At 43.0% G+C, this 12735-nt stretch overlaps 1 protein-coding gene across 2 annotated transcripts; it reads left to right on the top strand.

The window, feature by feature from the left end:
* The first annotated feature begins 5397 nt into the window (after positions 1–5397).
* LOC135561238 (uncharacterized) lies at positions 5398–9097 on the top strand. Of its 2 annotated transcripts, XM_065002648.1 has the most exons (11): positions 5398–6136; positions 6224–6400; positions 6491–6552; positions 6635–6721; positions 6809–6850; positions 6919–7094; positions 7173–7208; positions 7307–7860; positions 7930–8045; positions 8142–8253; positions 8348–9097. In XM_065002648.1, exons 1-8 carry the CDS (start codon positions 5974–5976, stop codon positions 7461–7463), a joined length of 900 nt encoding a protein of 299 aa, XP_064858720.1. In that variant the 5' UTR covers positions 5398–5973; the 3' UTR covers positions 7464–7860; positions 7930–8045; positions 8142–8253; positions 8348–9097. The 2 variants fall into 2 exon arrangements, with proteins under 2 accessions (XP_064858720.1, XP_064858715.1); XM_065002643.1 differs by lacking the exon at positions 7930–8045.
* The last annotated feature ends 3638 nt before the right edge of the window (positions 9098–12735 follow it).

The following is a 12735-nucleotide window of genomic DNA, read 5'->3' as shown; positions in this document are numbered from 1 at the left end:
CTCTCACCACTGGTGTCCCCAGGGCTCTGTTCTAGGCCCTCTCCTATTCTCGCTATACACCAAGTCACTTGGCTCTGTCATAACCTCACATGGTCTCTCCTATCATTGCTATGCAGACGACACACAATTAATCTTCTCCTTTCCCCCTTCTGACGACCAGGTGGCGAATCGCATCTCTGCATGTCTGGCAGACATATCAGTGTGGATGACGGATCATCACCTCAAGCTGAACCTCGGCAAGACGGAGCTGCTCTTCCTCCCGGGAAGGACTGCCCGTTCCATGATCTCGCCATCACGGTTGACAACTCCATTGTGTCCTCGTCCCAGAGCGCTAAGAACCTTGGCGTGATCCTGGACAACACCCTGTCGTTCTCAAATAACATCAAGGCGGTGGCCCGTTCCTGTAGGTTCATGCTCTACAACATCCGCAGAGTACGACCCTGCCTCACACAGGAAGTGGCGCAGGTCCTAATCCAGGCACTTGTCATCTCCCGTCTGGATTACTGCAACTCGCTGTTGGCTGGGCTCCGTGCCTGTGCCATTAAACCCCTACAACTCATCCAGAACGCCGCAGCCCGTCTGGTGTTCAACCTTCCCAAGTTCTCTCACGTCACCCCGCTCCTCCGCTCTCTCCACTGGCTTCCAGTTGAAGCTCGCATCCGCTACAAGACCATGGTGCTTGCCTACGGAGCTGTGAGGGGAACGGCACCTCAGTACCTCCAGGCTCTGATCAGGCCCTATACCCAAACAAGGGCACTGCGTTCATCCACCTCTGGCCTGCTCGCCTCCCTACCACTGAGGAAGTACAGTTCCCGCTCAGCCCAGTCAAAACTGTTCGCTGCTCTGGCCCCCCAATGGTGGAACAAACTCCCTCACGACGCCAGGACAGCGGAGTCAATCACCACCTTCCGGAGACACCTGAAACCCCACCTCTTTAAGGAATACCTAGGATAGGATAAAGTAATCCTTCTCACCCCCCTTAAAAGACCTAGATGCACTATTGTAAAGTGGCTGTTCCGCTGGATGTCATAAGGTGAAAGCACCAATTTGTAAGTCGCTCTGGATAAGAGCGTCTGCTAAATGACTTAAATGTAATGTAAATGTATGTCAATCTCTGCTGGCTGAAAGTGGAGGAGAGATTGACTTCATCACTACTTTTATTTATGAGAGTTATTGACATGCTGAATGCACCGAGCTGTCTGTCTTAACTACTGGCACACAGCTCGGACATCCATGCATACCCCACAAGACATGCCACAAGAGGTCTCTTCACAGTCCCCAAGTCCAGAATAGACAATGGGAGGCACACAGTACTACATAGAGCCATGACCACATGAAACTCTATTCCACATCAAGTAACTGACGCAATCAGTAAAATTAGATTTAAAAAAACTGATAAAAACACACCTTATGTAACAGCGGAGACTGTGAAGCAACACAAACATTGGCACAGACACACGCATACACACATATGTTAACATACACACTATACATACACATGGATGTATGTAGATATGTGGTACTGGTGGAGTAGGGGCCTGAGGGCACACAGTGTGTTGTAAAATCTGTGAATGCATTGTAATGTTTTAAAATGGTATAAACTGCCTTAATTTTGCTGGACCTCAGGAAGAGTAGCTGCTGCTTTGGCAGCAGCTAATGGGGATTCATAATAAATACAAAAAATACAAATCACACAGTGGATAAAGTATTACCCAAAATGATATGTGCCTAATTTGCATAAATACACTGTGTATTTGCACATTTTTGTATATTATTATAAAGGGGTGGAACAGGACTGCAACCACCAAAAAAACTTGCTCTGTATTGGTCTAAGCCTACCTGCGTTCATCTCTGCTGTCTAGACCGCCACATTAATTACTGATTAATTACAGATTAATTACTGATTGAAGTGTGTCATTAGCAGGATATCCTCAGATTAAAAATCAACTCTCTTGCCTCGAGATTACACCTATCTATACATGCTTTACTTGATTTGTGAGATCAGACGTAATATCACACAAGCAAGAGTATGAGAGAGTCGCAGGAGTAAAACGAAAGCAATCCAGTGAGATGTGACAGGTGGATTTTGCACCACTCAGACACAGGAAATAGATGGCTGAAAAAGACAGATCCTCAGGGGGGCGGGGCATGCGCATTGCTACTTATTGTCTTAACCGGTTTTAACACAGTTGCAGCAAACAGTATTTTTGGCATCTGTCTTTCATTTACACACAGGTGTTCGGACACAAAGATAGCTAATTAGCACAGGTAGTACACTGTCTTCCATCTGTTTTCTGGAAACAAGCTCTGTGACATGGAAATATGGCCGTGTGGGAACCCTAACCCTGTAAAGATGTGTAGTAATTGAAACTTTTTTTAAATTATGATTTCTCGCTGATATGAAAGATATGTTCCTTATGTGTCCAAAACCATACTGGAAGTGATGTGTGGCAATGTTTAGAGAAAGCATTCAGACTCTTAACAAAACTCCCCCAGATACTATTGTGAATAATCAAATAAAATTGTATTTGTCACATGCTTTGTAAACAACAGTTGTACACTAACAGTGAAATGCTGACTGATGAGCCCTTCCCAACAATACAGAGAGAAACAACAGTTGTACACTAACAGTGAAATGCTGACTGATGAGCCCTTCCCAACAATACAGAGAGAAACAACAGTTGTACACTAACAGTGAAATGCTGACTGATGAGCCCTTCCCAACAATACAGAGAGAAACAACAGGTGTACACTAACAGTGAAATGCTGACTGATGAGCCCTTCCCAACAATACAGAGAGAAACAACAGGTGTACACTAACAGTGAAATGCTGACTGATGAGCCCTTCCCAACAATACAGAGAGAAACAACAGTTGTACACTAACAGTGAAATGCTGACTGATGAGCCCTTCCCAACAATACAGAGAGAAACAACAGTTGTACACTAACAGTGAAATGCTGACTGATGAGCCCTTCCCAACAATACAGAGAGAAACAACAGGTGTACACTAACAGTGAAATGCTGACTGATGAGCCCTTCCCAACAATACAGAGAGAAACAACAGGTGTACACTAACAGTGAAATGCTGACTGATGAGCCCTTCCCAACAATACAGAGAGAAACAACAGTTGTACACTAACAGTGAAATGCTTACTGATGAGCCCTTCCCAACAATACAGAGAGAAACAACAGTTGTAGACTAACAGTGAAATGCTGACTGATGAGCCCTTCCCAACAATACAGAGAGAAACAACAGGTGTACACTAACAGTGAAATGCTGACTGATGAGCCCTTCCCAACAATACAGAGAGAAACAACAGTTGTAGACTAACAGTGAAATGCTGACTGATGAGCCCTTCCCAACAATACAGAGAGAAACAGCAGGTGTACACTAACAGTGAAATGCTGACTGATGAGCCCTTCCCAACAATACAGAGAGAAACAACAGGTGTACACTAACAGTGAAATGCTTACTGATGAGCCCTTCCCAACAATACAGAGAGAAACAACAGTTGTAGACTAACAGTGAAATGCTGACTGATGAGCCCTTCCCAACAATACAGAGAGAAACAACAGGTATAGACTAACAGTGAAATGCTGACTGATGAGCCCTTCCCAACAATACAGAGAGAAACAACAGGTGTACACTAACAGTGAAATGCTGACTGATGAGCCCTTCCCAACAATACAGAGAGAAACAACAGGTGTACACTAACAGTGAAATGCTGACTGATGAGCCCTTCCCAACAATACAGAGAGAAACAACAGTTGTACACTAACAGTGAAATGCTGACTGATGAGCCCTTCCCAACAATACAGAGAGAAACAACAGGTGTACACTAACAGTGAAATGCTGACTGATGAGCCCTTCCCAACAATACAGAGAGAAACAACAGTTGTACACTAACAGTGAAATGCTGACTGATGAGCCCTTCCCAACAATACAGAGAGAAACAACAGGTGTACACTAACAGTGAAATGCTTACTGATGAGCCCTTCCCAACAATACAGAGAGAAACAACAGTTGTACACTAACAGTGAAATGCTGACTGATGAGCCCTTCCCAACAATACAGAGAGAAACAACAGGTGTACACTAACAGTGAAATGCTGACTGATGAGCCCTTCCCAACAATACAGAGAGAAACAACAGGTGTACACTAACAGTGAAATGCTGACTGATGAGCCCTTCCCAACAATACAGAGAAACAACAGGTGTACACTAACAGTGAAATGCTGACTGATGAGCCCTTCCCAACAATACAGAGAGAAACAACAGGTGTACACTAACAGTGAAATGCTGACTGATGAGCCCTTCCCAACAATACAGAGAGAAACAACAGGTGTACACTAACAGTGAAATGCTGACTGATGAGCCCTTCCCAACAATACAGAGAGAAACAACAGGTGTACACTAACAGTGAAATGCTGACTGATGAGCCCTTCCCAACAATACAGAGAGAAACAACAGTTGTACACTAACAGTGATATGCTGACTGATGAGCCCTTCCCAACAATACAGAGAGAAACAACAGGTGTACACTAACAGTGAAATGCTGACTGATGAGCCCTTCCCATCAATACAGAGAGAAAGCTTTGTAAACAACAGGTGTACACTAACAGTGAAATGCTGACTGATGAGCCCTTCCCAACAATACAGAGAGAAACAACAGGTGTACACTAACAGTGAAATGCTGACTGATGAGCCCTTCCCAACAATACAGAGAGAAACAACAGGTGTACACTAACAGTGAAATGCTGACTGATGAGCCCTTCCCAACAATACAGAGAGAAACAACAGGTGTACACTAACAGTGAAATGCTGACTGATGAGCCCTTCCCAACAATACAGAGAGAAACAACAGGTGTACACTAACAGTGAAATGCTGACTGATGAGCCCTTCCCAACAATACAGAGAGAAACAACAGGTGTACACTAACAGTGAAATGCTGACTGATGAGCCCTTCCCAACAATACAGAGAGAAACAACAGGTGTACACTAACAGTGAAATGCTTACTGATGAGCCCTTCCCAACAATACAGAGAGAAAGAAAATATAAATAGTAGGAAAATAAATAGGAATAAATAGACAAATAAATAAATACACAATGAGTAATGGTAACTTGGCTATTTACACGGGGTACCAGCACCGAGTCAATGTGCAGCGGTACAAGGTAATTGAGGTAGATATGTATATATAGGTAGGAATAAAGTGACTAGGCAATGGGATAAATAATAACAGTAACAGCAGCGTATGTGATGAGCCAAAAGAGTTTGTCCAAAAAGGAGTTTGTGTTAGCTTAAGCAGTTAGCGTCTATGAAAGTGGTAGTCAACCCCTGTTATTTCACACAGAGTGAGTCCATGTAATTTATTATGTGATTTGTTAAGCCAAATTTGACTCCAGGGGCCTGTTGCACAAAAGTAGAATTAAGACATCCGGGATAAATGACTCAGCTGAGCTCAATGAAGCCAAAACATGTGCGTCCAGGCTTAATTGGTTGCACAAAGACCAAGCCAGGATGAGCAGACACGGATTCATTAAGCCAGGTGAAACCAATCCTGGATAGGTGCGCGCTCACGGCTCACTCAAATAGACCCCGCCACAGATCACAGATGAACTGATTTACCATGGCAACTAGAGCCGCGTACTTTTCCCCGTCGGAAGCACAAATCCTCATGGAGGCATACGAGGAGGTAAAAGATATAATTAAGAAGAAAGGCAACACCGCCACAGTGATAAAGCAAAGAGAAAAAGCGTGGCAAAGTATTGCAGACCGCCTGAATGCGTAAGTAGTGCACAATTACACACTCACCGCTCCGCTGAAACATCACAATTACAATTCAAATATTTAATTCACATCTCCAAAAATGCAGTTGTACTGTAATTATGAAACAGTTAAATTTTTAATTGAAATGCACTGCAGATATGAGTGAAATTGTGTAAAGTAACTCCATCACACTGTATAAAGCTATGATAAATTTTTTGATATTTTTACTGAAAACAAGACAAAAATACCAAGTAATTTTTTGCAGTGTGACTCCATTAAATGTGTGTGTGTGTAGATTAAACATGAACGGGCCAAAACGGACATGGCAGCAGGTCAAAATCAAATACAAGAACATTCTGCAGAATGGTATGGTCCCTGACTAATATTTAACAAAGCACAAGCATATATTGTACCCAGAAGGTGCCTGCTCACACATTGTCTGTACTGTTTTAGCAGTGAAAAAGAATACCCACAGACAAGGCACGTGTGGTGGGTCACCAAAGGCTGACCTTACCCCAGCAGAGGACATGGCCTTGGAGCTAAATAAAGGCAGGCCCGTCTTAGAGGGGATCCCTGGGGGGAAAGAGACGAGCATAGGTTCCTCCCAAGATGCCACCCGCTTCATTCAAGGTATGTCCTTCCATCTCTACATGGGATACAACCACATTCATATTGAATCAATTTGGACTGTCTGACTTTGGTTTACCTATTGCCTTGCAGTGCCTGGCAGCACTGTGTTCCTGTTAGAGCCACCAGCACAAGCACCAGACGATGCTGATCCAGTGAGTACTCCATCAAAGGCATACTGTAGGCCTGGCATGTCTTGTCTACTAGCTTCAATATGAATCCGATTAAATGTGATAGGGTGAAGGCCCCAGTGCAGCTGCAACAGCACATGATGGAGACGATGATGAGGAGGAGACCATCTCTCTGGATTCCAGAAGGCATGAGGTATCATGTTAAGACTGTGAAAGTACTATTTACTCTACAATGGTGAGGAGTCCTCATCAAAATCAAAAAATCTAATTTATTTTACAGGACCCAGATGCTATACAGTGGGAAAACCAGCCTGGCAACATAGTGCGTATTAATAAAAGGACACCACATCCTGCCAAATTCCAGCTGCGCTAATTGTATTGTGTTCACAGAGCTCACAAGCTATCAGAAAGTTGTATGGCAACCACCTCCGGCGCCAAATAGAACTGGCAGACATAGACATTCAGTACAAGAAGAAAAAGATGGAAAATCTTGCACTGGAGTCCGAAATAAAAAAGAGGACAATTAGGAAACTGGACCTTGAAATAAAAAAAAACTTGAGAGGGAGGTGAGATATGCCTTCAATGTACACTGTATGCTAACTGTAACACAAATGTATTAATCATTATTTTTCTTTCCTCCCCAGCTCCAAGAAGATGACACAGCTCAAAATAAAAATTAGGTATATTCTCGTAAAGTCAAGTGAGCCATGACATATGAGCTCTTATTGTGAGCACACAGGACGGTGGCATCTTTCTAAGTTTTTTTTTATTTTCCCAGCAATCAGTACAACCAAGTCATCGTTATAAGGCATCGCCCTCTTTTGCCCACCCCCCCAGCACCAGGTGTGGCCACTAGCCTATATGAAGGCCCAAAATTGTGTGTTCCTTTCTGCTCTGACAATGGCATGCCCATTCGTGCGAGATGTGGTGGATGAAGAAGCACTTGTGCTGAGGAGAGCCTTCAGGCGAGAAAGGGTCTTCATGGACCGGTTGGACCCACAGGCCTTCCCTGATGACCATCTATATGAAAGATACAGGTTTTCTGCAGATGGCATCAGGTATCTATGCAGACTACTGGGTCCCAGGATTAAGCACCGCACTGCACGGAGCCATGCACTGAGTGTGGAGCAAATGGTTTGTGTGGCCTTGCGCTTTTTGCTAGTGGAGCCTTCCTGTACTCAGTGGGGGATGCAGAACAGCTGAACAAGGCCACAATTTGCCGCACAATAAGGAGTGTGTGTCTGGCTATCAAAGCATTAGCAGATGTCTTCATCTCCTTCCCTGGCCACAGAAGACTCTGTGACATCAAAGAGGAGTTCTATAGGATTGCAGGTAAGAGGATCTACAAATTACAGGACAACTGTTAACACATAGTAGGATACTCATTACTTTGTGTGACAGGTTTCCCCAATGTCATTGGTGCAGTGGACTGCACACACATAAGGATAAAAGCCCCCTCAGGTGCCCATGAGGCCGATTTTGTGAATAGGAAATCCTTTCACAGCATTAATGTTCAGGTGAACATAACTTTTTGATATTGTCCATTGACGAACACTCTGCATTGCCAGTGATGTGCATTGATTGGTGTAATATTCCTCATCTTATGATTTCAGATGGTCTGCAATGCTGACTGTGTGATCAGCAATGTTGTGGCAAAATGGCCTGGCTCAGTCCATGACTCCAGAATCTTTCGGGCCTCTGAAATCTCTCAGTGCCTATCACAAGGTAAGCCACACAACCCCTATTTATAACCATCATGGCTGTGTCAAGAATATCACTGTGTTTATGAGGTAGTAATGATGAGATTTTGTGTTGACAGGTGAATTCTCTGGTGTGTTGCTGGGAGACAGGGGTATGGCTGCCAGCCTTTTCTCCTGACACCTTTCACAGACCCCCAGGAAGCACAGCAGGCCTACAACCATGCCCATGCCAGGACCAGGGCCAGAGTTGAAATGACCTTTGGCCTCCTGAAGGCACGCTTTCACTGCCTTCACAAATTAAGGGTCAGCCCTGTTAGGGCATGTGATATTACTGTGGCTTGTGCTGTCCTCCACAATGTGGCCTGCCTGAGGAAGGAGAGGGCCCCCAGAGTGCCACCAGCCATGGACTGGGACAATCCGGCAATCTTCCCTGATGACGACAGTGGTCGGCTGCTGAGGGACCAATATGTGTTGAATTATTTTAGTTAGTATGTGTGCTTTCAATTTTGGTTAAATATGTCCTGCGGTGGCAGAGGAATTTGGGTTTTTTGGGTTCGTTTTTTTGACGAATTTGGCCTCTTATGATGTTTGTGCGGTATACTGTGTGTAATACAAGGCTGCAGGAGGCTACTGCATCCATTCATTTGTCTGTTCAGTTGATGTGTATGGATTTGTCCTGCATTTATTTTAGTGTGCAGACATGCAGGGTGTGTTATATACAGACCTTTGAATGTGTATGTATCATTTTGTATAATATGCTTGGATTCTGTGCTTTCCATCTTGTAGAGTCACTGTGACTTCAGTTTCGAAAGGAGCTGATGGTTTACCTGCTTTGTTTTGTCCTTATTCAATAAAGGAACATAATGTTACACATTGTGTTTTTATATTCATATGGAATGTGTATTTGTTTATATGACAGAGTACTAGGGCCACACTGAAGAAAAAGGATAAAGTCATAAATTTATGAGGCTGGTTCTTTCTGCAGAAAAGCTACATATTGTTTTTACAGTTTTGATACTTATGACAATGTGATACTTAATATTCTGGCACATCAGCATGTCTTTGTTTATGAAACCATACTGAAGTACAATTTCACGAAATGCCCCACATCTGTCATTTTAACAACTGTCCTCCTTTAAAACAACTGGTTACAATATTATGACTTGTGTTTTTTTCCCCTCTGTGGCCCTAATATTCTATCATTTTATATATAGCCTTATAGTCTATGGGAAACTGTAAATTATCTAATGATAGCAACATCTAAAAATCATTTTTTATCCAAAATCATTGAAATTAATGATCACAAACGTTTAAATAATAACAGTGGGTCTAGTTATATGTGATAACAATGTATAGTGAGCAGTGAAATAACTATTGGTTTCCATTTGTGGTGACTGCTGACTGACATTAGGGATGAGATTAAATAGATCCTGGAATTTAGCCTGGTCTGGAGCAGGCTAGCTCCACAGAATAAATCTCCATGGTAATTTATACCATAACATATCCTCCTGCCCCCTATCCATCTTTAGTGCAACCGGATTACGGATCAATTGAGCCAGGATCACCAAGATATCCTGGCTTAATCCCTTATCCTAGTTTTGTGCAACAGGCCCCTGAACTAATTTAGGCTTGCCTAAACAAAGGGATTGAATATGTATGCAACGACTATATTTTAGTTTTGTTTTTATTAATTTGTAGAATTTTATTTTCACTTTGACATTATGGAGTATTTTGTGTAGATCAATTACAAAAAAAGATATGTCTATAAGAATACCACTTTGTAGTGCAATTTTTTTATTAAAATCCAAAGCAGGTGAAAACTTACGATACCCAGTGTATATAATCAACCAACATGTACATTTTGTCTTCCTTTTCCTGTGTCTACTTCATGACAGACAGTTACAATATGCTAACTGTTCCCCAGCATATTGCCTTGTAAAACACAATAATGATAAGTACTATGAAAGTATATATAACAACAGACCAGTGGCGGTCAGTGCCGTTTATGATGAGGGAGGACAATTAATTTTTCATGAGCATGGCCTAATTTCTATTACAGCATGTTGGGTGACTGTCATTCATATTCCATTCACCCAGTTCAATGTAGGTTTAGGCTACTACATGATACTCAAATGTTCCCTATACCCATCATGAAGTTGCTACAACCTAGCCTATGAATAAAAGTTTACAACGTAAGTGCACACAAGTTGAGAGAACATTTTGAGATGACAGACAGTGACACATGGACAGACAGTGACACATTCAATACCACCTTGCATACTCGTGCCTGCATCTAGCTTATCTAGGGTGTAATCATTAGTCCAACAGTTGCAAAGGAGAGTTTTTAATTGGACAAATTCAGGTATTTTTATCCCCGTTTCGTTTGCTTCCGTTTAAGAAACGTTTTTCAACAGAATTGGCGTAATGAAGACACCCCTGATCATGGCAACCACATTGTATTCATTCTAGCCTCTTTGCACTCCTCCTCTCACCTTTTTCCTTCGTTTGTGGACTTCAATGAATAACACATCAACTGTACTGTATGTGACCAAACAAAAAAAACTTCCCAAGCCAAACCATGTCATAACCGCTACACACAAAGTAACATCCTAGTCAACATAGCTAATAGAACTAATGCATTAGTAAACCCACTACAATCATGCAGTAACGTTACAGTGTACAGTCAGTAAGCAGTTACACCGGCGGGCCCCGGTGGCAATAAATTAATAAAACCAAAAGCTTACCTTGACTTGGAAGAGTTCAAGTGTTGTGTTGGAAAGTCATAGCCAGCTAGCTAACATAGTATCCCTCTGTTTGAGCCGGGTGTTTGAGTAACTAAACTAACCAGCTGCATTTGCTAGCTAAGTAAGTGAAAGCATCACTGCCTGGTATGGCAACTGCTCGCCCTCCAACCGCAAGGAACTACAGAAGGTATTGCGAACTGCCCAGTACATCACCGGGGCCAAGCTGCCTGCCATCCAGGACCTCTATACCAGGCGGGATCAGAGGAAGGCCCTAAAAAATGTCAAAGACTCCAGTCACCCTAGTCATAGACTGTTCTCTCTGCTACCGCACGGCAAGCAGTACCAGAGCGCCAAGTCTAGGTCCAAGATGCTTCTTAACATCCCCAAGCCATAAGACTCCTGAACAGCTAATCAAATGGCTACCCAAACTATTTGCACCCATCCCCCCACCCACCCACCTATGCTGCTGCTACTCTTTTATCATCTATGCATAGCCACTTTAATAACCCTCCTGCATGTACAGTGGGGCAAAAAAGTATTTAGTCAGCCACCAATTGTGCAAGTTCTCCCACTTAAAAAGATGAGAGGCCTGTAATTTTCATCATAGGTACACTTCAAACATGACAGACAAAATTAGGGGAAAAAATCCAGAAAATCACATTGTAGGATTTTTAATGAATTTTTTATGAAGATTTTCTATGGGGTTGAGATCTGGAGACTGGCTAGGCCACTCCAGGACCTTGAAATGCTTCTTACGAAGCAACTCCTTCGTTGCCCGGGCGGTGTGTTTGGGATCATTGTCATGCTGAAAGACCCAGCCACGTTTCATCTTCAATGCCCTTGCTGATGGAAGGAGGTTTTCACTCAAAATGTCACGATACATGGCCCCATCCATTCTTTCCTTTACACGGATCAGTCGTCCTGGTCCCTTTGCAGAAAAACAGCCCCAAAGCATCATGTTTCCACCCCCATGCTTCACAGTAGGTATGGTGTTCTTTGGATGCAACTCAGCATTCTTTGTTCTCCAAACATGACGAGTTGAGTTTTTACCAGAAAGTTATATTTTGGTTTCATCTGACCATATGACATTCTCCCAATCTTCTTCTGGATCATCCAAATGCTCTCTAGCAAACTTCAGACGGGCCTGGACATGTACTGGCTTAAGCAGGGGGACACGTCTGGCACTGCAGGATTTGAGTCCCTGGAGGCGTAGTGTGTTACTGATGGTAGGCTTTGTTACTTTGGTCCCAGCTCTCTGCAGGTCATTCACTAGGTCCCCCCGTGTAGTTCTGGGTTTTTTGCTCACCGTTCTTGTGATCATTTTGACCCCACAGGGTGAGATCTTGCGTGGAGCCCCAGATCGAGGGAGATTATCAGTGGTCTTGTATGTCTTCCATTTCCTAGTAATTGCTCCCACAGTTGATTTCTTCAAACTAAGCTGCTTATCTATTGCAGATTCAGTCTTCCCAGTCTGGTGCAGGTCTACAATTTTGTTTCTGGTGTCCTTTGACAGCTCTTTGGTCTTGGCCATAGTGGAGTTTGGAGTGTGACTGTTTGAGGTTGTGGACAGGTGTATTTTATACTGATAACAAGTTCAAACAGGTGCCATTAATACAGGTAACGAGTGGAGGACAGAGGAGCCTCTTAAAGAAGAAGTTACAGGTCTGTGAGAGCCAGAAATCATGCTTGTTTGTAGCTGACCAAATACTTATTTTACACCATAATTTGCAAATAAATGTATTAAAAAATCCTACAATGTGATT

This window comes from Oncorhynchus nerka, linkage group LG2 (assembly GCF_034236695.1).
Source record: "Oncorhynchus nerka isolate Pitt River linkage group LG2, Oner_Uvic_2.0, whole genome shotgun sequence".
NCBI lineage: Eukaryota > Metazoa > Chordata > Actinopteri > Salmoniformes > Salmonidae > Oncorhynchus > Oncorhynchus nerka.
Note: the sequence above shows the minus strand (reverse complement) of the source record. Positions and strands in the feature narration are given on the sequence as shown.